Consider the following 25778-nt stretch of genomic DNA (forward strand, 5'->3'; position numbering starts at 1 on the left):
ACTCTTTACAAATTGATTGCGGGCGTTATATAAATGTTAAAACATGAAATGAATCAAATCGAAATAAAACACGCACTCGCTCCTGCTTTCTTTCTTCTCTTCTAGAGACTGCTAAGTAGTAAACTTCATTCAAGATTTATATCAAGAAAGTACTGTTGGTGGTTTATTTTTATAATAATTTTTGAACACAAAAGTGGCTTCAAGCGCCTCTGTTCAGCAGCACCGTGCGCCAGTATGTGTGTGCGCGCAGTAAAAACAAGTGCACACAGGTTAACGCACCGGATGACGTTTCCAAAAATGTGGACGTCAAGAACGCTCGGCGTCAAGGCCGCAGAGAACAGTATCGGTTTGTGGCTGTCAGCGAACGGGTCGCAAAATTTCGGGGTAAGCAATAGCAGGAACTATCAACAAAGCACACAATTCGCACAAAAAAAAAAACCAAAACAAAGTAGCACGGCTAACGTTTGCGCTAACTCGTAGGTAACCGCTCGGACAGCCTGATCCCGCCAGCCCAGGAAGCGTTTGGCCAGCCGTAAACGGAACCCTTCGCCCCGGGTGAATCGAGAGCCAGGAACGTATCGAGCCGTGGTGCAGAACGCTTGAAGTGTTTCGTGTTCGTGTCTTGTTTTTGTTTGACAATTCCGGTCACGTCCTGGCAAGCGCGGTTCCGTGGACGGGCAGCGAATATGTAATAACCTCGCCCCGTGTTGTGCAGCAGCAGCAGCAGCGGCGGCGGCGGCAGCGGCAGCATCACCCCCGTACTCATCGTTTGCGCCTTCCCCCCGCGGGTACGACGGCATGACGTTTCCGCTGAAGTTTAGCGCCAAAAAGGCGCAGGAGTTGCTGTTACCGTCCGCGCCCGGCAAGAAGCAGCCACCGCACGTGCGCTGGTACGTGGCGGCGGGGGCGATGGTGCTGCTCCTGCTCGCGCTTCTACTGCTCGGCGGGCTCGGTGGACACGGGGAAGCCGGCGCCGAACGGCTGTCGCTCGATCTGGCCGACATACCGCCGGTGGTGCTGGACAAGGAGGCGGAGCTGGCCCGGGCCCGCAACCGGAACTGCACCTACTGGGACTGCTTCAACGTGTACCGGTGCGGGCAGCGGGCACCGACGCTCGACGATGGCGGCGGCGGCGGCAGCGACGGAGAGATGGACGCCGAGCGCATCTCGATCTACGTCTACCCGCTGAAGGAGTACCTCGATGCGGACAGCAGGCGGCCGGCCGGGCAGCTGTCGCGTGAGTTCTACCGGATCGTGCAGACGGTCGTCGACAGCCCGTACTACACGGCGAACCCGAACGAGGCGTGCCTGTTTCTGCCGACGCTCGACACGCTCAACCAGAACCGGATCGACACGACGCTGGTCGGGAAGGCGCTTGCCTCGCTGCCGTAGTAAGTAGACAATCTTGCCATCATGGTCCAAGGAATAAGCGTTTTAGCGGATTAGGATCCACTATGGCGCCACAGTTTGGAACTACAACAAGAACGCTCGGCTTTGGGAGTCACTGCGAACGAATATTTCGTTTTGGAGACAATATTTTCCACTCACTGCATCGATTGCATGAGCAATGTGCACTTGCTCCATACTTCGTCGACTTGAAGAGCAGAGAGCTGTTATCAGAACTGCTTAAATATTTACGCCATTTACACATACAGCGACACCATCATAATAGGGATTCTTAGCGGTGGCTAAAGCACCTGCTTATTGATTTTTCTCTTTTATCCAGCATTCACTGTGTCTTGAATCGATTCCGGAATCGGCTCTGCAATTGAAATCGGCTCCGTAATCGGCTCCTGAATTGGCTCCGGAATCGCAATCGGAATCGTCCTGGAAAATTGAAATTTGCTCCAGAATCGGATTTGGCTCTGGAATTGGCTCCGGAAATCAGAATCGGTTTCGGAGTCGGAATCAGGTGCGGAATTGGCTCCGAAATCAGAAATCGAAATCGGAGTCGGTTTCGGCATCTTCATAAGGCTAGCTAATTCAAATTCTGGAGTCAATTCTGATACCGTTTCCGGAGCCCCCGGTTCCCAGGATTCAATTTAGGTTTCGATTCCAATTACGGATTCGGAATCAACTCTGGAATCGGATCCGGAATCAACTCCGGAATCAATGCTGGAATCGGAATCAGAATCGTCCTGGAAAATTGCCATTTTACTCTGGTTTCAGAGTCGAAATCAGGTTCAGAATCGGAATTGGGTTCGAAATCTGAATCGGCTTTGAAATCCGAGTTGGTTTCGGTATCTCCATAGGACTAGCTAATTCCAATTCTGGAGCCAATTATGATTCCGTTTCCGGAGCCCGCGTTTCCCAGGATTCAATTCAGATTTCGATTCCGATTCCGATTCAGGACCCAATTCCGATTCCGGATTCGGAGTCGATTTCTGATTCGACTCCGGAATCAACTCCGAAATCGGCTCCAAAATCGACTCCGGTATCGGCTCCGGAATTGACTCTCGAATCGAAATCGATTCCAGCATCAGAATCGGCTCCGAAACTAATACCGAACACGGAACCAGAATCGAATAGGTCCAATTCCGAGCTCCCGTCACTAGTGTTAATGTGCTCTACCAAAAGCATTTTAATAATGGCACCACTTCTCTTTCCATCGCAGCTGGGAGAATGGCGAGAATCATCTGATCTTCAACTTCCTGCCCGGCACCCGGCCCGACTACAGCACAGTGCTGGACGTGAACACGGACCGTGCCATCATCGTCGGGGCCGGCTTCGACAGCTGGACGTACCGGACCGAGTTCGACGTGTCCGTGCCGGTGTACAGTGCCGCGCTCGAGGAGTACCGCTGGCCGGAGCAGCCGGTCGAACGCACCGTGCTGCTCGTGGCCGCCCAGCTCAACCTGTTCCCGCGCCAGTTTCGCATCCTGCAGGAGCTCACCTACGACTACCCGAACGAGCTGCTGCTGCTGCAGCGCTGTCCCACCACCACGGCGAAGGTGGACGAGCTGGCGGATCTCGTCGCGGGTGGGCAGCAGCCGGACGAGGCGCATCGGCCACCGGCCGGCAGCACCGAGGACGTCCGGTGCAGCTTCCCGCACGGGAACGAGCACGAGTACCCGGCGCTACTGACGACCGGCACGTTCTGCCTGGTGGCACGGGGCGTCCGGCTCGGCCAGCCCGCCCTGCTCGAAGCGATGGCCGCCGGCTGCATCCCGGTCGTGATGGCGGACAACTACGTGCTGCCGTTCGCCGACCTGCTCGACTGGGAGCTGCTGGCGGTCCGGCTGCACGAGGCGAACCTGCACACGATCGTGCCAGTGCTGCGGGCCATCTCGGCCGAGCGGGTCGCGGAAATGCAGGCCCAGATCCGGTCCGTCTACCGGCGCTACTTCGCCAGCCTCGACCGGATCGTGCTGACCGTGCTGGAGCAGCTGAACGATCGCATCTTTCCGCACCGGAGCCGCACCTACCTGCACTGGAACGTGGGGCCGGAGGCGGGCATCACGCAGAACCCCCTCTTCCTGCCGCTGATCGCACCGAAGGCGCAGGGCTTCACCGCCGTCATCCTCACGTACGATCGGCTCGAGAGCCTGTACATACTGATCCAGAAGCTCGCGACCGTGCCGTCCCTGCAGAAGATGCTGGTCGTGTGGAACAACCAGCGGAAGGCGCCCCCGCACCCGTCCCTCTTTCCCAAGATCGGCAAGCCGCTCAAGATCATCCAGACGGCGGCGAACCGGCTGTCGAACCGGTTCTACCCGTACGAGGAGATCGAAACCGAGGCCATCCTCACGATCGACGACGACATCGTGATGCTGACGGCGGACGAGCTCGACTTCGGGTACGAGGTGTGGCGCGAGTACCCGGACCGGATCGTCGGCTTCCCGAGCCGGACGCACGTGTGGGACAATGCGACCGGCCGGTGGCGGTACGAGTCCGAGTGGACGAACCAGATCTCGATGGTGCTGACCGGGGCCGCCTTTCACCACAAGTACTGGAGCTACCTGTACACGCACGCGATGCCGGGCAACATCAAGGAGTGGGTCGACGAGCACATGAACTGCGAGGACATTGCGATGAACTTCCTGGTGAGCAACGTGACGAACAAGCCGCCGATCAAGGTGGCGCCGCGCAAAAAGTTCAAATGCCCCGAGTGCACCAACAACGAGATGCTGTCCGCCGACCTGAACCACATGACCGAGCGGACCGCCTGCATCAACCGGTTCGCGGAGATCTACGGCACCATGCCGCTGCGCACGGTCGAGTTCCGGGCGGATCCGGTCCTGTTCAAGGACAACTTCCCGGAAAAGCTGAAGCGCTTCAACGACATCGGCAGCCTGTAAACATTTTTTATCGGGTTGGGACAAGGGCGCGTGTGCAATACGGAAACGCGGCGGAAGCGTGCACACCACCTCGATGCGCCATATTGGGAGATAGTGTTAGGGTTGCGTTATTTGATACATGTAAATGATCCGGCCGCGTAATACTGCATACGAAGCCCACGGAACGGGGCCGTTGGACGGCTTACGCTAACTAGAAGATATGATGGCAGCATGTGGGGGCGTACGCGTACGTGTACAGCAGGGACGGGAAAGTGACTTATCATTTTTAAAACATCGAGTCAGAATCTTTAACACATAGCCAGGTAGCCCTTAAGGTGGGAAGATTTAAAATGTCAGACTTATGCTATTCTTTTGCCCGACTCGAGAGACACCTCGATAGCAAGAATAGAGCAAGCCTGTATGCCGTTACTGGCCGTTAACGATGAACTAGCTTAGAAGTGTCCGGATGCGGGGTACCGGTTTTTCGCCCGGAGTCCGGCACCCGGCACACCAATCATAACACACGTCTAACAGAAACCCAAAGTCAAAAAGAGTATGGTAAGAGCGGTTTAGAGGAGGAACACACTCACCTAGAATAGAACGCGACTGTTCAACCAATGCGTATAGCAAACGTGCGTAAGAATAGTGCAAATACTAAGAGATGCAAATACTAGTAACGTTTGATTTTTAAATGCGAAATGCTCAACTACACCACCCGGATATACTCGGCCGTTTGCATTAAGGTTAGAGAGTCACTTTCGATGACTTGAGATTTATTCGGCACGGTACGGCCCAGCCTGCGCGCTAAGCTTACCCGGTAAAAGCCTATGCAACGAATCAGTTATTTCATCTTTCAACCCCTTTTAACTATAAGACCGTATAGTGCAGCTTTCGATTAACACACGTTTATTCTGTGTTATTCTCGTTGTTTTTTTAGTAATACAATTTCTTCCCGGCCTGAACGTCCCAGTGAAGGTCCCAGACGTGGAAGAGATCCCCAGGTTTGAGTTGGGAGCTTGAGCAGAGATTGTTGAGGCGATGCTTTGTTGTACATGAGATTTGAGGAACGGGAAAAAACGGGACCGGTTCAACTCACCCAGCTCCCGTCGGCCATTGATCGAACCCAATCGATCGCTTATTATTAGGGCTCATAATTCTGTACAGAATATTGTAGCACATAGAGCATAGCTGTAATTATATATATATCTATATCCACCAAATAAAATGGACGTCCTCTGTAAACTTTTGCTGGTTTGGTGTTTGCTGCGTGTTCGACGAGAGAATATCACACATACACACACAAACATTTTAGTGTTGGATCTTTCGTTGAGAATCATTCATATGAATCTTCAGTGATGAGTGATTCGAATCTCGGATCAAATCTTCAAAGATTCATGGAGCTCTTAATATTCATGAATCTCCAAGGATTCGATCTATAAGATTCATAAATCCATATATCTGTATGCATGTATTTATAAATATGCATTTATCGCCAAGGATTTGTGGATCTTAAGAGCTGTATGATTTTCAAAAGATTGAATTTGCCCAATCCCACCTAAACATATGATAAGCCGGTCCTGGGTTCTACCATCGCATCGGCTGTGTGGTACTTGCAAAGAAGTCTCGAAAGCTTGTATATGCTGGCATGTCCACGTAGGAAGAAGAAGAAGAAGAATAAGATGCTCAAACTCTATGATTTTTTAGAGATTTTTGAATCCCTAGAGATTCCTTAATCTTTCGAGATATCAGTATCTTCCGAGATTCATTAATATTTTGAGATTCGTGAGATTCAGACTAGTGTTGGGTTTCATGACTCTTTCGATGAGATTCATTCATATGAATCTTCAGTGATGAGTGTTTCGAATCTCGAATCGACTCTTCAAAGATTCATGCATCTCTAAAGATTAATGAATCTCCAAGGATTCATGAATCTCGAAAGTTATATGAATCTTCGAAGATTCATGAATCTAAAAGATTAATAAATCCATTAAAATTCATATATCTCCATCTTTAGAGATGTATGATTTGCAAAATAGTTAATTTGCGCGATCTCACTCGTAAAAAACGTCTTAAACCCGTCGCGGCTTTAAGTCGCGCATGGACCGTCTCCCCGTAGCAAAACGAACTATCCGGCTGCGAGGACTTGCCAAGAAGTGCTGAAAGCCTGTATAGCGTATGTAGATTGTTGCTTCAAAAAGAAGAATAATAAGAAGCTCAAGCTGTATGAATTTTTGGATATGTATGAATCTCATGGGATTCATGAATCCCTAGAGATACGAATCTGAGATAAGATGAATCTGACCCAGATTTACCCATTAAATAACGTATGTTGTATTGAATACTAAATTCGGCTTGTTTATTTTAGTGAAGAAAATTGAATTTTAAAGCTAAGTTTACTTTTTTTGTTTTAATACCTGGTTTTTGTGAATGAACATCCCAAAAGCATAATGTATGAGTTATTTCAGTTTGAAAAAGGAAATTCCGACCGTCGTGTTGAAGATGAAGTAGAAGTTCTATTTTATTTTAATTTGCTTAACCCTCGTACATTCATGATGCTCACTGTATTGTTGTACCGCGACAGCGTTTAGCCAACGATTAGCGAATGTTTCCAAAACGTACGTGATGAAACGATGTGAAACGTTAAATATGCTTGGCTTTAAAAGAAAAAAACTAAAATGTTTCCCCCAACAGTTCCATTACTGCCGTCTCCGGCAAGTTCCCCGTGCGTGGATGAGAGTGACCGCTTGCCATATTGTACTATGCTCTCTATAGGAAACCGAAAACTTGATTCGAAAAACAATGTTAACTCCTTGACAGTCTAACAATTTTTAGAAAATATACAATACAGCCGTTCTGCAAATGAATCGAAACACTCGGCCAAAACACTCGAAATCAGGGGGAGTTAAAACATCAGACGCAAACTCCTACCGGTACGCGCCCCATCCACCTTACCCGCAGGGTTGTTAATGGCCTTAATCTTCTTCTTCCTCTTCATCGTCGTCATCGTCCTCCTCCTCCTCCTCGCTAGACTCCTGCAGCCACTGTACCAGCTTGGACAGGGCCGCCTTCAGGCCGGCATCCACCAGCCCGTCGTACCACTCGATGATGACCTGCTCGCCGATCAGATCCGCCTCGTACAGGTAGTGGACCAGCTGGGGCAGCTTGGCCCGCACCGTCTCGCTCGCCGGGCACATCTCCTCGAGCGCCTTCAGGCAGTCCATCATCGCGTCCCGGTCGCGGATGTAGTTGCGAAACACGACGCCGAAGTAGGCGAGCAGCCGGCGCAGCGTGCCGACCGTGTTCGTCGCCACGCCGTCCTGCTGCAGCATGATCTGCAGTATCGCCTTCACCACGTAGTAGTTGACCTCGCACAGCGCCATGTTGTACGCGTACCGGGACGAGTTGATCTCCAGTATGAGGTACTCGGCGTTGCTCTTCTCCGCCAGCCCCCGCTTGAGCGATTCCACCACCTCCGACAGGAAGATGTTCGCGTCCTCCGGCACCGGCGAGGCGGGCCCGCTGTCGCACTCCTCGTCGGACGGTTCGTACACGGAGGCGGGATAGCGCTCGGGCAGCGGTGCGATCGCGTGCGGCTGGTTCAGGGCCGGCTGGCCCGAACCGCCCTCCTCCTCGTCCGAATCGCTGTCCTCCTCGTCCAGCACCGGTATCGTGTACGCCCGGTCCGCTATCTTCTCCACCGGCGTGGTGCCCCACTCGTCGGCCGCCGGTTCGCTCGCCTGCAGCAGCAGCCCGCCCACCGTCAGCCCGTCCGGTATCTCCACGCCCTCACCGAGCACCGTGCCCGGTTCGATCGTACACCGGCTGCCCACCGTGACCGCCCGCTCCAGCACGCAGTGGCTCAGCACGGTCCCGTCGCCGACGGTGGCGCCCTCCAGCAGGAAGCTGTTCACGATGCGACAGTTGCGCCCGATGCGGCAGCCCCGCCCCACCACCGACTGGCGCAGATAGGTGCCCTCGCGGATCTCGCACTCCTCGCCCACCACCAGATCGCCGTCCAGCTCGCAGGACCGGCTCAGCCGCACGTTCCGGTGCCGGTACACGTTGTTGCGGTAGTGTTTGTACTGCTGCCGGAACTCGCTGATCGCCGTGTCCGGCACGAGCGGGTACACCCACCGGTTGATCACGTCCAGGCTGACCAGATGGTAGCTCTGCCAGTTGTTCACCCGCATCGCGTACTCCTCCCGCGCCAGCTTCGCCACGTAGATGCGGCTGTTCAGGATCTCCTCGTTGATCAGCACGCCCCGCACGAAGTCGTCGCGCGTCAGAAAGTCAAAGTTGTCCGCGAACAGGGGCAGGGCCGCCTGGCTGCAGACGGCTATCTGCGGATCGAGCAGCCCGTGGCAGACGGCCACGTCCCGGTTGGCCAGGAACAGGTCCAGCGGCAGCTCGAACGAGCGCTCCCGCTCGTGCTGGGCCAGCCGCTGATGGTAGAGCAGCCGGCGGGTGGTCGGATCGTGCGCCACCAGCACCTCGTTGCCGGTGCGCATCCGCCGCAGGCCCTCCTTGTACACCACCGTCATGACCGCGCCCCGGTCCACCTTCGCCAGCCGCTTGTGCTCCTCGAGCAGGGCCGCCAGGTCCGCGTTCGTGACGCTCTCCACGCCGAGCAGCAGCACGCTGCCCCGGATCGTGTTGCGCGCGTCCAGGTCGCGGATCGCCTCGCCGATGCTGCGGCACGCTTCCGAGCTGATGATCGACACCCGCATGCCGGTCGACCAGGTGCACCGGGCGGCCTGCCGGTCGGCGATGTGCCGCTTCACCTGATCGATGTGGCTGCTGCAGAACACTATCACCTCCTCCACCCCATTACGGTTGAGCGTTTCGAGCGTGTACTCGATCAGCGGCACATTGGCGACTGGCAGCAGGGCCTACTCGGAGGAACGGAACGGCCACAGCCGGACAGAGAGATAGAGAGAGAGCAAACGTGAAGCTCGGTGCGTGACGGCGAGTGATGCAATTTCGTGCGTGGCACTTACCAGCGGTTTCGTGGACGTGAACGGTTGAAAGTTGTCATTGTACGAGTCGGCTATCACGATCGCCTGTACGATTTCCTTGTTTTCGATGGCCTTCGCTTTGCTCATGCTGTGAACCCGCGGCACACCGGAACAGTCGATTGTCGGATTGTATCAAGACCCTTCCCCGACGGGGTTGTGGTGAACGTAAAGCGGTCTCGGGTGGTGGGAAGCGAGCGTGTACGATATTTTGGCAGCTTGCGACCACCCAGCTGACAAGCTTGTTAAGCGCACGATAACAAGTCGTTGGTAAGGTTTTAAGCACGGTTTAGGTAAAAGCGTTTAAAAAGCTAAACACAGGGTTTAGCAAGTCATTTTATAATGCCACAAGCCACAAGTGAAGTTAAGTACAGTCTTTCCCCGAGTTACGCGAATAGTGCGTTCCAGGGACATTTGCGTAACTCGGATTTTCGCGTAAGTCGAATATCCCGTTTTTCAGCCGAAATATGAATGATAAAAAGTTAATTATGATACAATATAGTCATTTTTTGTTTTTTTATTACTTATTTCATACAATCTATGTAGAAAATTCGGTTCTTTCATTATATTTTTAGCGATTTCAAACTTAAGCAATTTATTTTGAATTTGGCAATTATTAAAGGAAATTGTACAAATTCGACGTATGACCTGTAAAAACTAAAAATTTACGTATCTCGGATTCGCGTAACTCGAGTGTCGCTTTACTCGGGGAAAGACTGTAACGCATAGAAAAAAAAAACGAAAGCTGCAGAGCTTCCATGGTTTGTCCAATGGCTGGCGTTTTATAACTCTTTTTTTTCTTGCTGTCCTTTTCCTAAAATGTGTTTCGCCTAACTTCATCTAATGATGGCCTACATACCCTTCAAACACTCCGAGCAAAATTCTACATCAATGGTCGTGTGGTCAGGTTCTAGATATGGGGGTTCTAGTTCTAGCGATGCATAGCTTCAATGCGAAACCATACAGCAGTACAGAGGGAATGAGAAAGCTCTCAAAGCGAGGAAACCTCCACTGCGGTGAAGGGTTAAGTTGGTATAAATCCGGCGTCGACTCCGATCCGCCTCCGATAATTTCGGAAAGGACTCCGGAAGGTAGGTCCGGCCAGCATTATCAGGAGTCGTTTGGAATCGTCTGGAGCTGTCCGGAGTCGCCCGGAGTCGTTCGGAGTCGTCTGGAGTCGTTCGAAATCTTGCGGAGTCGTCCGGTATCGGTTGGAGTCGGAGTCGCTCAGAGTCGGCCAAAGTCACCCTCTGCTAAAGGAACTCTTTTTAGAATCCCTTTAGGTTGATATCTTGAGCCGTTTAGAACCGGTTTAGTGGTCGTTTAGTGGATTTGTGTTACTTGGGATGATGCTTCAAGTCAAGCTTTCATTGATTAACTAAAAATATTCGCAAAATTATTGTCATATTACCTTCAACTTTCTAGCAAAATTAAAAGTGATTAAATGTCGATTTGTCAGCTGGGAACTATGTATTTTTTTCTCGTATGTTCAAAAAGATTGTTGACGTTTGTTCTGACACATAATGTAAAGCTGTTTTATGAGGCAATTCTGTGAAAGGTTTGATTGCTATTTGGTATTTGTTAATTAATTGTTTGACCTACCTTCTGCTACACAAGTTCCGGCTCATTCCCATTCGCTTGTTGTTGTTTGTTCTCTAAAACTATCGGTAATAGTTTCTGGCGATAAAAGATTCGAATAAAGATAACATAAAAAAACGGCGAATCATACTAAAATAATCCTAACAGGAGCCAGAATAATATTACCGATAATTGTTTGAAAAATAAACCATTTTCCATGCTACACATGCTTTGTGACACACGGCACCGTTTCAGCACCCGAACCAACCACCGTAAACCGGCCCCGTTCGCCCAAGCAGCATCGCGCCGAGCAGCATCGGATCCGCTGGTCCGGGGACGGAAAGCTTCGACGGTGATTGGAAAGGTTGTTTGTGTTGGCCGAGACCGTGGCTCGCAGCAAACATTCAGGGGGAAAAGAAGAAACGGAACCAAAAGGCACGTCCTGGCCGAAGCGCAATCCTTACCGTAGCAAGGGCAGGTTTGCTGTGGTGTGCAAGCGGAAGTCATCGACCTTCGACAACCAGCCCCCCGGACCTGCTTCCTGCCCTTTGCAGGCGGCTTCTCGGGGCAAGTTGCCCTTTCTTCCAGCCGAGAGTGGCTCGCCAGTGGCAGTGTGGTCTTCCGCGCCACCCAAAAAGGGCAGCAAAGCGGGACGGCAGCAAGTGTGTGTGTGTGTGTGTGTTCAATCGGTCGTGTGGTGGAGCTGCTGCTGCACGGGTACGGAACGCATTGAAGCATTGAATTTTCCACTTCACGGATCGATGAAAAACCAACGGAACGGATTGCAGATTACGCGGAAGCTGGTCGGTGCTGTTGTTGCAATCGGCCCGTACTACCACCGCACACAGCGCGAGTGAGCCTGCTGTGAGTGTGTTTGTGTTTGCGCTCGCGCGCGCGTGTGTATGTGTGTGGCTATTTCTTGTACGTGCGTTTGGTGTGTCGAAGAAGGCAGACTCAAAAACAATACCGTTCAGTGTCCGTCGTGCTTGTTGCTGAGTTGCAGAAGACCGAAACCGGAACGGGAGCAGTGACCGTAGTGGTGTAGTGGTTCGGAATCGGTCCGGAAGGTGCACCAGCTACAAAGTTTCGCCCTCAGCAAGCTCAGTAACAGGTTTGGCAGTTCAAGGAAACTGCTTTTTGCCTTTGTTCCGGCAATTGTGAAACCCGATCGCGATCAACGTCAAACAATCAAAGCCGCAGTCGCTCCTCCCGGCCGTCCCCATGGCAACGGTCAATCTGAATCCGAACGGCTGCCCGGCGGCGACCCCGACCGCGGTCGGCTCCAGCACCTCCATCCACTCGATACAGGGGAAGGACCAGTGGGTGAAGCTGAACGTGGGCGGCACCTGTTTCCTCACCACCAAAACGACCCTCTCCCGCGATCCAAACTCGTTCCTGTCACGGCTCATCCAGGAGGACAGTGATCTCATCTCCGATCGGGTAATTGATCCCTCTTTTCTATCTCTCTGTCTCTCTGTCACTTACAGCACGTTTTGCTAACTCTTTCTCTCTCTCTCTCCTACTGCACGGATTGTTTTAGGACGAAACCGGTGCGTATCTGATCGATCGTGACCCGCGGTACTTTGCGCCGGTGCTGAACTACCTGCGCCACGGCAAGCTCGTGCTGGACGACGGCCTGTCGGAGGAGGGCGTGCTGGAGGAGGCCGAGTTCTACAACGTGACGCACCTGATCGGCCTGCTGAAGGACAACATTGCGCGGCGCGAGCAGCGGCCGGCGGCGGACAAGAAGCGCGTCTACCGGGTGCTGCAGTGCCAGGAGAACGAGCTGACGCAGATGGTGTCGACCATGTCGGACGGGTGGCGGTTCGAGCAGCTGATCAACATCGGCACGCAGTACAACTACGGCACGGAGGAGAACGCCGAGTTTCTGTGCGTGGTGTCGAAGGAGTGCGCCAACACGCTGATCGGGCGCGAGGTCGAGTCGAACGATCGGGCCAAGGTGCTGCAGCAGAAGGGTTCGCGGATGTAAGATGGGGGGGAGGGGGGGGGATGAGGCGGGTTTTGTTACAGAAATATTCTTCTTTGTAACCTTAATCGCGGGGTCTACGCGGAGCGGTTTGCCTAGACAAGTGAATGAAGCTCGCCGTCGGTTGAAAACAATATTATAGATAGAAATTATGAATCATCCTCCTCGTGGTGTGGGAGGTAATGAAGAGGGAGGAGAGAAGGCGGCTTTGTGGACAATAGGAGCGACTGCGAATATTAAGAGAGAAATCCCGAATAGCATCGAGTTCGTGTTTTGAGCGCGCCCATTACAAATTAGGGAGAGTTTTTGAACCCACGGCAGGCATGGGTTTGGGAGGACTGCAAGCTACAAGCTCGTTGGCGAGCGAGTTGCCATTAACTTTGCACTTGTCGACCACGGACATAGTAATTAGCAGCAATTTGCATGCAAAGCACGCTACAACGCGAGGAGAGCCAGAAGGTTGGTTGCAACTCCCCTTTTTCACGTGTGATACACCGCGAATGAGCAATGGAAAGGAAGCGAGAGTGGCAATGTTCCGCTCCTAAGTTCCGTTCGGATCCTAGCCTTACCCACAAAAAAAAAAACAGAATTCCGGCAAACCCTCCTCGACCCTATGTCTCCCACGCCGCATCAGTTTCAGAGTCTCTCCCGTTAGACCCAGTTAGACAGCTTCATGGAGCAACATTTAGGTGCACAAGGGCAAACCCTAGACGCGCGGGTACGATTATGTCCCTGCGTAAAAGTTAAGAAAGAGGAACAGGGAAAGAAAGAGGGAGAGAGAGAGGGAGAGAAAAGGGGCGGAAATCGGTTCTAGCTTTAAGTTTTAGCGCATAAGACATCGTCGTGTTGACCGTCTGGAGCATATACATACACATATACCCAACATATACACGCCAAACACAACCACACACACACACACACACACACACATACACCCAACGCAATATAGGATCGACCTACCACACAGTACGCCCCGAGCATCCCCCTTCTCACTTACCGGTGCGTGATCCGGCGAACGGGATGGTGTGACGAGCACATGATTGTTAGATTTTATAACGCAACCAACCAGCGACAACAAGCTGCTAGCGAATTGTCGCGTTTGTGTATTGTGCGGTTCAGCAATCTTCAGTTGCCCTAATGTGCCGCAGACCGAAGCCAGGTGGGCACAAAAGAAGCGTTAGAAATCGTGGATTCATCCACCTTAACTTTACCGTAAGTTTTCCACGCCACATTATAGCACACACACACACACACACACACACACACACACACACACACACACACACACACACACACACACACACACACACACACACGTACAGGCGCTTTGCAAGCAAAAAGAGAAGAAAAAAAAAACGCAACAAAAAGACAGGCAGCGAAAGCTAGGGAAGTGATTACAGGAGAATAAATCGTTGAGGTGTTGGGTGTCGTTGGGATGCGCTCCTTTAGGCCCTTGAACTCCTCCTTCGGGTTACTGTTTTAGCCATAGTCACATAGCAATTGGACACACGGGAAGGATCGGTACAACTGGCCGCCCTGCAACTGAGACTCCTCTCTCTCTCTCTCTCTCTCACACACACACACATAATCACAGACACATTTTGAAACTGTTTTTACGAGTAAAACGCACAAATTTGATCCAATTCCCTGCTCAGGAAAGGGAAGGCGAAGGAATAAAACCTATTACTGGTGCGCGAACAGGTGCGTACTACTTTGACCTCATGTTTTTTTTTATTCTTCAATTTTTTATCTTAGCGTATAACACTTTCAAGTTAGTTTGATTTGTCTTTCTTCTTCTACGCTTCTTTGAACGCGTTTGACAACATCCTGCCAAACGTGAAAGTGTGTGTGTGTTTTTTTTTTAATTTTTGCAATCAAAAGACACAAAGCCACTGAAAGCCAGAATTATTTCGAATTGTTCGTTGAAAAAAAAAAAGAAGATTAAGGACAGGGTTTTAGCTTTGTAAGGTTTATACTATCGGGAAATGTTTGGCGTCACAAACGAAAAAAGAAAACCGCGTATGAAAATAAACATCAACCAACGCAGCAAGGCTTCATCGCGTAGACGTGCAGTAGCTGAATGTAAAAGGTAAGCCCGCAATGCACTAAGACCCCACAATGCGTGGGTGCGTGTCTGGGTGTGTAAGCGCGAGAGGCTCAGGCGCACTGGGCACGATGCACATTCGCTCTTCGCACGTGTGTTGTAGCAGCTACCCTGCTCTTGAACGAAGCTACCATATGGAGAAAGTAGTCTGACATAATAAGGTATACTATACTCAGCGACGAATGCCACGTCGAATGGATACTTAGGTAGAACAGAATTGAAGCAATCGGTAAAAGACGCATGCACCTAACCCTTTTTTATAGTAGCGGTACTACTATTAGCAGCAGCAGCAGCAGCACTACTACTTTTACTACCACCGGCATATTCAACTACTCTCACACCACCAGCACCACCTAGACTCTCCCACTTAGGCATTACTATCGGTAGGATTTAGAATAAGGCGGATGGTGTTCAAGCATTCGCTCGGAAAAGTAAAGCAAAACAAGCCTTTTCGATAATGGTGGATAGTTATGGTTGGGAGAATAAGGGGGAAGAGAGTAAGAGAGACAGAGAAGGAGAACATAATGAAAGATAAGAGAGCATATAATGAAGAGCGATGTAGACTTACAAAGTAGTTAATTAATATAATCTCGTTACTAAATGGGTTCGATCGATCATCAGAAGAAGAAGAAGAGGAAAACAAAACACTCAAAACCTGCTGAAGCAATTTTTGTTCTGCAAAACCAAACGCAACAATCTATGAAGTGAGTCGTGCAAAATGACCCGAACACAGTTTAACAGATTAGAAAGAGAAAGAGAGAGAGAGAGAGAGAGAGAGAGAGAGAGAGAGAGAGAGAGAGAGAGAGAAAATTTAAAGCAAGACAAACCGACAAGCGTAATAAACAAGAAAATTAATAAAACATATATATATATACACACTTATATAGTTATATATTATCGTACCACGGTGTTTGTACTTGATTTGCAAGGATTTAGGCATTAGATCAGCAAAAATAAGCAAACCAAAAAAAAACAATCCCCAAAACAGTGTGTATGTCATTAGGCAGCAGCGAAAAGGTAGGAAGAGTGGCGAAAACCAGCCATAGAGTTTACGAAAAAAATACATTAACACACGCATACAGTTACACCAGGTTCCAGACCCCCGAGAAGCGATAGAGAGCACGCACGCAAACCCGGTTTGAAACAAAAGCAGACAACAACAACAACAACAAAAACTGTGATTTGAAAAAAAGAAAAAGATGCTGTATTAAATGTTTCCCAGAAACGATGAGGGCCTGCCTTTTGATCGTCGCGCTTGGATGATACGGTCCGAAGATCTTGCTGTACAACGACTCCAAAACTCTATCAGAACTGGTTGAACAGTCCCTTGATATCCTCCCTTGTAGTGATCGGCAACCAACGAACGTTGGTGCCTGTAGGGAGACCCTTACCTGCCGCTGCATACAACCTGTGGATAACATGTGGAGCGTCTTTTCGGAGGTGAATTTGTACTGTAGAATTTATTGGACATGTGTGCTCTACATGTGCTACGCCGACATTCAGCGCCCTTTAATCCTGCTGTGCCTGACTGAGTATCTCCCTGACTGAGGTCTAACGACTCTTAAACTCTTACATCCAACTAACTGCTACACCCTATGGTACATTGCTAATCTCACGTGTTGTACTGTCCGTAGCTGTTCCTGTTGCCCAGGGCGCCTGGCCCGGCAGCGCCGATGGGAACGCTCACTCCAACCCGCCGATGCGCAGGTCATACTTCGGTGGCAGGAACTGATCGGCCGGCTCGTCGTACTGTCGCGGGCCGTCCTCCTTCGGCGGCAGATAGTCGATGTCGGGCTGGGGCGGTGGCAGATACTCGTTGTTCGGCGGCAGGTACGCATTGTCCGGGCGATCGTAATGGTAGCCATCTTCCTGCAGGACCGGCTTTTCGGTGGTGGTGGTGGTCGTGGTGGTAGTCGTCGTCGTGGTGGTTGTCCGAGCCGTAGTCGGTCGGGTGGTAAACTTGAGCGGACTGATCGTTCGCTGAGTAGGTTGTACTTGGTTTAGCCTGGAATGGTGCAGTGTAGATGAGATGAGAGAATGGTCCCTAACACTGGTGCTGTCAAACAGAACCAACACTCACTCGGGAATGTCCAGATCCAGCTCGGTGATCGGATGGTAGCCAAACTCGTCGGCAGTGTAGCGCACCCGGTACCGTTTGCCGTTCGCACCGGTGTACGTGTACGAGCCCATCACGACGAACGTTTTGGAATCATTTTTCAGCTTTCCAATCTGCTCGATCTCGATACCGTTCTCCGTCTCTACCCTGTAAAGGTACAATGCGAATGCGAGGTGAAGTAGAGAGAACCATCTGGATGTCAGCCCTTTACTGCACCCGGATACTTACGCGTACTTAAACTTGCCCTTGCCTTGGTTGCGCACCTCCGCCATCACGATCGATGCCTTCATCACGTTGCCGGTGAAGTTGGTCGGATCCTTGTTATCCTCGGCCGGGAACGTAAACTCGTCCTCGGAGAACAGATCATCGTTGCGGCTTTTGGCCGGGATCTTGATGCGCGCTGCCTGGACCGTTGCCAGCGCTATGCACAGTACGGTGAGTCCTGCCAGTAGCTACGAAACAGAGGACATCGTGGGAGAAACCTCATTAACAGAAAAATCCCACAAAACTTTATCGACAATCTCCCAATCGGTCACTGCCCCAAGAAGTGCGTGTGTTTGTGTGTTCTACACCCTGGTGAGACTCAGCCCACCTGTAGCGATCTGTCGTCCCACCATTAAAATGATATCAATCAAACCAGGAAGCGAAGCGCCTGGGTCCCGCTACCGGAACAACTTCATTACGGGTTCCATTATGCCCAAACCAAAAAACAAAAAAAAAAAAACACCTTCTGCGCAGAGGTAAATCACCCGGTGACACCTGTGACACAAACTTTTGGGTTAGGGGGTTTAGGCATAAATTAAGCCCGATCATCCCCCGATAGTCTGAGAAACACAGATGCGCTGCAGAACGGTCCGATGGTCTGAGACACCAGACCATGCTGATGCGATTACTTCCTCATTATGCTAATACTCTGCGATCCTCGCCCGCACCGATCGCGTCCACTAAATGGGGTGCCGTCTTTTAATTATAAAGTATCATCCACCGCCTTATAATGCCATCCATAAAAACCGGCTGAATGGAGGGATTTTATGGGTATTATAATTTTTACTCCTGAATAAAAAAAAAAAAAAAAATAATTTTTCATTAACTCAATCATCACCGCACTGGGGGAGACTTTAGCCTCCCTCCCTGGAAATCATCTTTTGTCTATTTGTCGTTGTTGTTTCTGGCTTTCAATAAACAAATTGGTAACGTCTTCATTTCACTAACAAACGGATAAGCGCTCGTTAATACGCCACGTTCCGGGGGTGGATCAGAACTTCCCCGTTCTAGCAATTCTGGCTCATTATGCTCTCCGACCGGGTATTGTGGACTGACCCGGTCAAACCAGTCCACCGGAGCGGGGTTTAACAAAAAAAAAAACAAAAAAAAACAAAATACCGGGAAGATGTTTGCACAAATTAATTCCAATACGTGAGGTTCTCGGTGTCACTTCGTTCGCCGGTCTCGAGAACCTCTTATGTGTGTGTTCGCTACCAGCAAAAGGGTGGAACTGGTTTGGACCCTGGGCCGAAGAAGAGCACACGTTGCACGTGTGTTCTTGGCAGCTTGATTGTAATTTTTAGGTGGACGCTTTTTTTCTTTGTTGGAACTTGTGGACAAACAGTTTGCTGGGCTCAGTTTTTGATGCCTAACATTCTTGAGCTGTTGGGCGGTGGGTACATCGGAAGATGTTGAAGGAAATTTGGCGAGAAACTCTCATCTGTGCGTGAGTCGCCGTTAACCTGAACCAGCTTATGGACATATCTTGAAGGCTTGGGCGAGGCATCTTCAATTTTTGTGAGCCAGGCGGCGTTGTTTGATTGTCTGATTGAACTTTGAATTCTGTTGGACGTTGTCGCTTCAAAAGTTGTTCGCATGCTAGAATTCAAACAGTGGGGTTTGAGGAATCTACGCGAACTGCTCAGCACTCTTCTCCCATTTCTCCAAGTAAAGATGGACACCCCCTAAAGATGACTATCACTTACATGCTTCATTGTTGCCTGTTTCAACTGCTATTCCTTTACACACCACAACCGTGCAACACTTTTTCCGCAAAAAAAAAGATTAAAAATTCACTGAAATATCTTTCAACTTAAAATGTTCTATCGTTCGCACACTTCTTCACTACAACCTGCCAACACTTGCCAGCACCGAAACGTCTCCAGGACACAGAAGCCGACACACCCGACTCGAAGTAAAGGACACGTGCCGTCTGTACACCGCACCACACGTTTGCGCACGATCGTGGCCCGAGCGATGTGTGAAGGATCAGTTTCGGTGACAAACTAAACCAGACCGAACGGACGGATAAGCACTTTATACCGGAATCAAAAACATGACGTGCCCCAAAAGTATAGCGAACCGAATGATGATGATGAAAAAAAAAAAGTTAAATAAAGCACACGCAGTGTCAACCGTTTCTACTACCCCTCGCCGAGAGCATCACCGCGCCATATCGCCTGAGTCGTCGTCGTCTGCGCCCCACCTTTGCTGCCGGGGCAGAGCTTTTCAGTAAACCGCGCCACTCGACCGCCTAACGCTCCTTCTTTCTCTATTTATCTCTCTCTCTCTCTTTCTCTCTCTCTCTCTCTCTCTCTCTCTCTCTCTCTTTTCCCCATACTCTTGTCTCTTTCCAACCAATCGAAATAGTCTTTGCCACGGTTGTGCCCGCTTGTTCTGGAGCGGCGGAGCTAATATGCGAACGGGGCCGGGGAAGGGTACGGATACGATGATACGGCTTGAAATTCGGATCACAAACGTTTAGCTTTTCAGCTGTCGGCAGGACAGTCGGACCACCGGCTTGCTCAAAATCCCATTATCGCGATCGCAACGAACTCAACTGCTCCGGTACACATCTTCTGGGCGATAGGCTGCAGATGTCAAATGTCGGGGACGGGTTGGTTGCTTGGCTTTTTGCTTTTTTTTTTTGCAGGCTTCGATTATATGCGGAAATTACCGTCGTTATGTTCTAGGAGAAGGTAATTTTCGTTGGAAAAAAAATCAATAATTCAATAATTGTTTTAGAAAGGATGGAAAAGCACGTTGGTGAGCAAAATGATGAAGCTAAAAACCCTAAAAAAAAATAACAAAAACTGGAAAGATGATGATCCTAAGTAATCCTGTACATGACATCCTTCGTTTTTTCATACATGGGAAAGTACAGTATTCCAGCCTTGAATATCCTCAGGTTGTCTTCAACAGTCTACTATTTGCTCTGCTGCCGATTTGCCGATAACTTCATAAGTTCTTCATTGGGTAATAGGTGCCACGATAGAAACTATCCAAACAACGTCGTGTGCTGATAAAAAGTATTTCCAGGCTCTTGGTTTTAGTGGTATTGATCGGAGCATCTCCTAAACATTTCACAGCTTATGTGGACAAATCGTCCCAAAATAGCACATCTCCAATGAGATGGACCTAAGAGCGCAAAACACAGCATGCGAGAAAGAACAGGCCCCGACAACTGAATTGAATAGAATGCTTAATGAATTCGATTTGCATCTGTGAACTAAAACACACCATCTACCAACTGTGCGGCGTTCTCCGTTTCCTTCTGGTTTGTTGATGAGCGAGATTACGAATGCTAACGAGTGATATTTGTAACTGACAATTTGTGTGTAGTCTCTTCCAGATGTGCCGTAGACGTAGGACATTTGCCAATCCATCAGCTCTATTTAGCTTGATTCGGATTTAGCTTGATTTTCCCATGCAAATGAACCGCTTGCAACGTTGCATGCACACGCGCGTTTGATGTCCAGCGCAGTTTTTGCCGTTTCTACGTTTCTGCGATCAGTGCTCCAGCGAGATATGTTCGTGTTTGCTGTACCGCGAATGTTTGCACATTTACTTAAAGTTCATATTGAACTATCAAGCCCACTCTTCATTTCGGTATTCTGTGCCTGGGTGCGTGTGTACGTTTATTGTGTATGCTAATAGTAGCAGTCAGGCTTCAGAGTCACCGATAGGTCCCAGCAAAAAAAAAAAAAAACACAAATCGCTCGGTTCCAAATTGTACGAGGGAATCCCGCACAGCCAGAGGAGAGATCAGTGATCTGCGCTCAGAATCAGAAAAGCAAGAGTGAGCGCATACAAAGCCAAAGCCTGGTCTGCTTTTTTTTTTGGTTGGTGAACGCAAACAAAAAAGAAAGATACACCCACGCACATACGGTCTCCGACCGACGCTAGAAAACCGGTCCGTGTCCCGATCTTGTGCCCCGATACCACACAGAACGGGGCACAGAACGAACACCTGACACAGAATGAAGTGTTTGGCGTTGGTTTGGCAAAGGTTGACTCACCGTGGTCTATGGGAAAGGTTCTTTGACTTGCTCCAGTGCTCTTCTCTATCGTGTGCACATTTTGCCCTACCTACCGTTCCGGGCCGGTGCGGGACTAGTGTGCCCAGCTTCTGATCTGATGGACAGTAGCTCAAACAGAGATTGGGACAGATTGCAATTATACTGTTTGATTTGAACTCTCTTATAAAACAATACTGTGATCAATTGATTAAAATTGTTCAAAGTTTTCGGCGAGATCATCTCAGCAAATATACAGCCACGGTTGAAATCACAAATCCAAAGCCACTTGGAGTAGAAAATATTGGAGCTGCCGTCCGAACAGGTATTTTACTAACTCCAGGAAAAAAAAGGTTATCGTTGTGTTGCGTTTAACATTTATTTTCTCTGTGCGAGAATCTAAGATTGCTTTAAAAACCAAAATTCCCCAAAACACGGCACCTCTGCATGCCGCATGAGGATATGTTCCTCGTACTGCTTCACGGTTGGCATTACGAATTGGTTGAACAAAACGTGTGAAATGGAAACGGAACAAGTTGGGCCACAGGTGCGACGGTGGAGATTCTTTTGGGGGTTTTTTTTTCTTTCTCTCCAATAGCATGGGAAGTTCCATTTTGCACACACCCCAAACCGGATCCACTCCCTAATTAGCGAGAATTGGGAATAATTTATAGCGAACCTGGTACAGAACGAAAGGCTAAGAACACCCATAAACCCGTTGCATAACATTCGGATGAGATCTTCATACACCTGGAAGAGGTCGATTTTTTTGTTTTGGGTAGCTTCAGGAAGAGATGAGAGCATTGGTTTAAACTTCCTGAACCAGCAAACGGCAAAGGACGATTATTTATTGTACGACGTGTTGGACTTTGCTGTTAAAAGGTGTTCGCTTCTCGAAGATGCCGCCCCATTCGTCCCTGTGTCATCCTCCTGGGCTGGAGCTTTAATTAATGGCGATAGACGCCATTTCGGCACGCAATCTTTGCACGCAAGGCGGAACTTATCGCACACTTATCGGGCCCATTCTGGTGCGCAGCGCGCTCATCAACTTGGTGCTCATTGCTCGTCAGCAGCAGACCCGCGCCACTCCACGCAACACACCGGTGGGACAGCCATTGGCGGCTAATGGCGGTTGATGGTCATTCGAAATCAACATTTATATGCACTATCACGCAAAAAAAAAACCGAGGGGTCCGTGGCGCGAGTGCCTAATGAGCGACGGTTTCCTCGGTTTTCCAATGCTCACCTTCCGCCGATGGCTCTACCCGGCGGCTCGGCGAGAAGGATCAAATTTCTAACTGAACACAATGCCAATAAAAACCAGATTAGCATAACCCCCGTGCGTGGGGTAGTGCGGGATGGGTTCGTCGCAAACGCAAAGGTAAACAAAAACCCGCCAGCAACACACGATGCGCGATAAGCACCGATCAACATTCGGTGTACAAATTTTATATGCTGGAATATTCATCAATCTTGGACCGGGGCGTGCGAATTTGCGCACCTTTTGCGTCCTCGACTGCGGGGCGGATTTGAAGTCGCCGAGCTGGCTCGGGAGCTATTTGATCCAGAATTCGCAATGCTCTTGATTTTAGGATTGAGAATCGATGCAATAGTTCGAACAGATGCTGAGGTGTTACAAATGGTCACCATCGTGTAGCGACATCAGGCAGGTGTTGAAGCATTCAAGCGCTGAAGTTCAATATCAGGTTGGTCGTTGTCCCAGATGTCTTCCTATGATGCGCTCCGTGTGTTGCTGTGCAAGGTCGACCAAACTGAAAACCCTTCAGCCCACCCTATAACCTACACGTCAATCAAGTTTGCCACTATCGCTCCGCTTGACACTCCCAACAGGTCTAATAGCGGGCCGAATTATGCAGATGCCCCCAAAAGCGCAGCGTCAACCGAATGCTGATGACGCTTCCTTTCTAAAAGCCATCTGGCAGCAGGCCGGCGGCGCCATTGTTACATCCAGTTCCAGTTCATCGTAATCGACATCGCACGACGCCCAAACAAAAACCCCGACCAAACATGGGTGACCGGGAATACGATAAGGGCAGGTTCGTCGCCTGCCGCTTTGCTTTGAATGTCATGCGCGCATTCGATCCGGCCATGATCCGGTATCGGTCGTGCGGTTGCACAAGCGCGAGGATTAGCAGCAGTTCGCGGTCGGCCAGTCCCCGCTCATCTTCACGGTCACCGGGCCATATTCCCAGCCCCTTTCCCCTTCCCCGGAATTGGGAGCTAACCGGTGGGAAGTGGGCGAGCTGTGCGCGCTGAGACTCGTGGCTTTGTGTCATCTTCAAACGGTGGTAGTAACAAGAAAAAATCTTCCAAACATACGAGGCTGACTTGATCCTAAGGTAGGTCATGTCAGTCAGGTGAGATTTTGATGCGACAGAAAGGCATCATTCCCATTCTATCGTCCTCCACAACGATGACTCTCCACAGGACGCTCAAGGAATCCATCGAGCGCCCTCAATCAATTCCCCTTCCGGTAGGCACTGCTGCCCGCCCAATCTTTTCGCACGTCAGTGTTGACAACAGTACTTGAGTGCCAGCGACGCAATTGCCGTCCTTTAATCTATCTTCCACCGAGCCACCTCCGGAACCGGCTATGCTAAGCAGCAGCAGCAACAGCCCCATCGGTTGATTTCCTCATAGCCCATAAGTCATTCGGAACTTGGGGGGGGGGGGGGCTCCTCGCCGATATCGGAGCAATCTCAACAAAAACAGACGTCATAAAAAATCACACACACACACACACACACACACACACACACACACACATACCAAACACGCGTATCTAGCTGCGTAGAGGGTTCCGCACCGGGCAATATTTCGTTACGATTATTACCTGTCGCGGGCTGCCAGGACGGTCGAAGATTGACGACCGGTGATGCTCTCGCCAGTTAGTTTTGAATTAAAAATTAGACTAGCGAGAGCCGCCGGGAGCCGCTGCCCAGCGAGGGCGAAACGAAAGGCTCAGCCGGTTGTTCAGTTTTGTCCTTGACGGATTTCGGGGTGCGTCCAACCGGCTAGAGAGCCCCCGGGGTCTTTCGTTTTGTATCAGTCAATATCTATTGCCTCTAAGTCTAAGTCGTAGACAGTGAGGCAGTGTTTGGATGTATGGGCAGAGCACTGGAAGCTCTGATGTTGTTGTTTTCCACTGAGGCACGATTGTTTACTTTCCCGGTCAGGTCTGGACCCTGGCATTGCACTGATTCTTGTGCCGAGAGATGTTTTGGCGCAATACACTATAAAACCTTAGTGGTTAAAATTGATGAAAAATGGTTTGAATTGGAATAAACTTAGTGTCCCTAATGTCTTAGGTCCTAAATAAACACGATGAGAGGGATTTGTCCGACATTGTTCGCTAAAAATTGCATGTATCCCATAGGCAAAGTCCTGCAATAGTTTAGACCTCTCCAGAAAACACTTCATACCAGTGATCATACGATGTTTCCAACAAAGAACATCGCTTAATATCATTCATCTAATGCCCCAAACCTAAACTGCATGCTGGTGATCATCACACTCACATCCGCCCATGGTGAGCCCCAAAATCGATCAAAAAATTCATACCAAAACTGCCCAATTCCCGAAACTGCCGTTGGTCAATCACCATCAAAACACCCGAACCTGGACCATTAAACGACGGAACTGCTTCGCCAAACTGTGAGTTCAGATGTCTCAGCCCGGCTAAATGTCACACACCCGCTGCTGCCGAAGGATAGCGTCAGAACGTTGACGATCCGCTGACGGTTGACGAGGGGGAAAGAAATGAGAAGCTGAGCTTGTTTTAATGTGGGTTTTTTCTTCATCTTCTTTTGATCAAGTGGCATTGGACGTCCTACACAGGTAGCAGAGCAGATGATGTAAACATAGTCGATCGAAGGAATGGCACAAACAGGCCCGAAAAAATTATGTTCCCAGGTCTAGCTGGTAGCACACTCGATTTGCATCACAATTGCACACTGCTTTAGTGACTAATAGATTTTGCGGGTGTAGTGCTGGGACTCGGAGGTCGCTCACGCGGTGAGCAAATTTAAATGAAATCGGAAAAGAATCGCGCCCAGCCACACAAACACACGTCGGGTATGTCAATCATTGGACGAAGATATCGATACATTAGAAGTGGGTTTGACGATGAGCGTGCGCGCGCGCGCGGGTGTGTGTGATGATTGACTGTACGTTGCCTTGGCATTTGAAGCACTCCATCACGCGCCTGGGGCGTGCTGCGGGGAGGATATTTTCTTTTCCCCGCTATCCGTCACACCCCGAAAAAATAGAAAATTTCAAAAGCGGTCTTGTGGGGGCCGGCAGAACTATGCAGGTGCATTTTTGGTGATTAAGGCTAATCGTGATACTCTGACATATCTGGCACGAGCCCGAGATGGGATGATGATCTATGGTAGATTGCTGGT

At 50.0% G+C, this 25778-nt stretch overlaps 4 protein-coding genes across 4 annotated transcripts; 2 read left to right on the forward strand and 2 right to left on the reverse strand.

Moving 5' to 3' along the window:
• Window positions 1-256: 256 nt before the first annotated feature.
• Window positions 257-5519, forward strand: LOC120906198 (exostosin-2). Its single transcript, XM_040317703.1, has 3 exons — window positions 257-384; window positions 481-1391; window positions 2615-5519. The coding sequence occupies exons 2-3, from the start codon at window positions 799-801 to the stop codon at window positions 4296-4298; spliced, it is 2277 nt and encodes a 758-aa protein (XP_040173637.1). The 5' UTR covers window positions 257-384; window positions 481-798; the 3' UTR covers window positions 4299-5519.
• Window positions 5520-6770: 1251 nt separating this feature from the next.
• Window positions 6771-9508, reverse strand: LOC120906364 (translation initiation factor eIF-2B subunit epsilon). The gene is made up of 2 exons (XM_040317974.1): window positions 9275-9508; window positions 6771-9166 (listed from the first exon to the last, which is right to left on the reverse strand). Exons 1-2 carry the CDS (start codon window positions 9377-9379, stop codon window positions 7250-7252), a joined length of 2022 nt encoding a protein of 673 aa, XP_040173908.1. The 5' UTR covers window positions 9380-9508; the 3' UTR covers window positions 6771-7249.
• Window positions 9509-11152: 1644 nt separating this feature from the next.
• On the forward strand, window positions 11153-13438 carry LOC120905970 (BTB/POZ domain-containing protein KCTD5). Its single transcript, XM_040317333.1, has 2 exons — window positions 11153-12307; window positions 12408-13438. The coding sequence occupies exons 1-2, from the start codon at window positions 12089-12091 to the stop codon at window positions 12855-12857; spliced, it is 669 nt and encodes a 222-aa protein (XP_040173267.1). The 5' UTR covers window positions 11153-12088; the 3' UTR covers window positions 12858-13438.
• Window positions 13439-16399: 2961 nt separating this feature from the next.
• LOC120905969 lies at window positions 16400-19758 on the reverse strand. Its single transcript, XM_040317332.1, has 4 exons — window positions 19045-19758; window positions 17303-17526; window positions 17039-17221; window positions 16400-16963 (listed from the first exon to the last, which is right to left on the reverse strand). Exons 1-4 carry the CDS (start codon window positions 19051-19053, stop codon window positions 16642-16644), a joined length of 738 nt encoding a protein of 245 aa, XP_040173266.1. The 5' UTR covers window positions 19054-19758; the 3' UTR covers window positions 16400-16641.
• Between the last annotated feature and the right edge of the window lie 6020 nt (window positions 19759-25778).

This window comes from Anopheles arabiensis, chromosome X (genome assembly GCF_016920715.1).
Source record: "Anopheles arabiensis isolate DONGOLA chromosome X, AaraD3, whole genome shotgun sequence".
In the NCBI taxonomy this organism is placed as follows: domain Eukaryota; kingdom Metazoa; phylum Arthropoda; class Insecta; order Diptera; family Culicidae; genus Anopheles; species Anopheles arabiensis.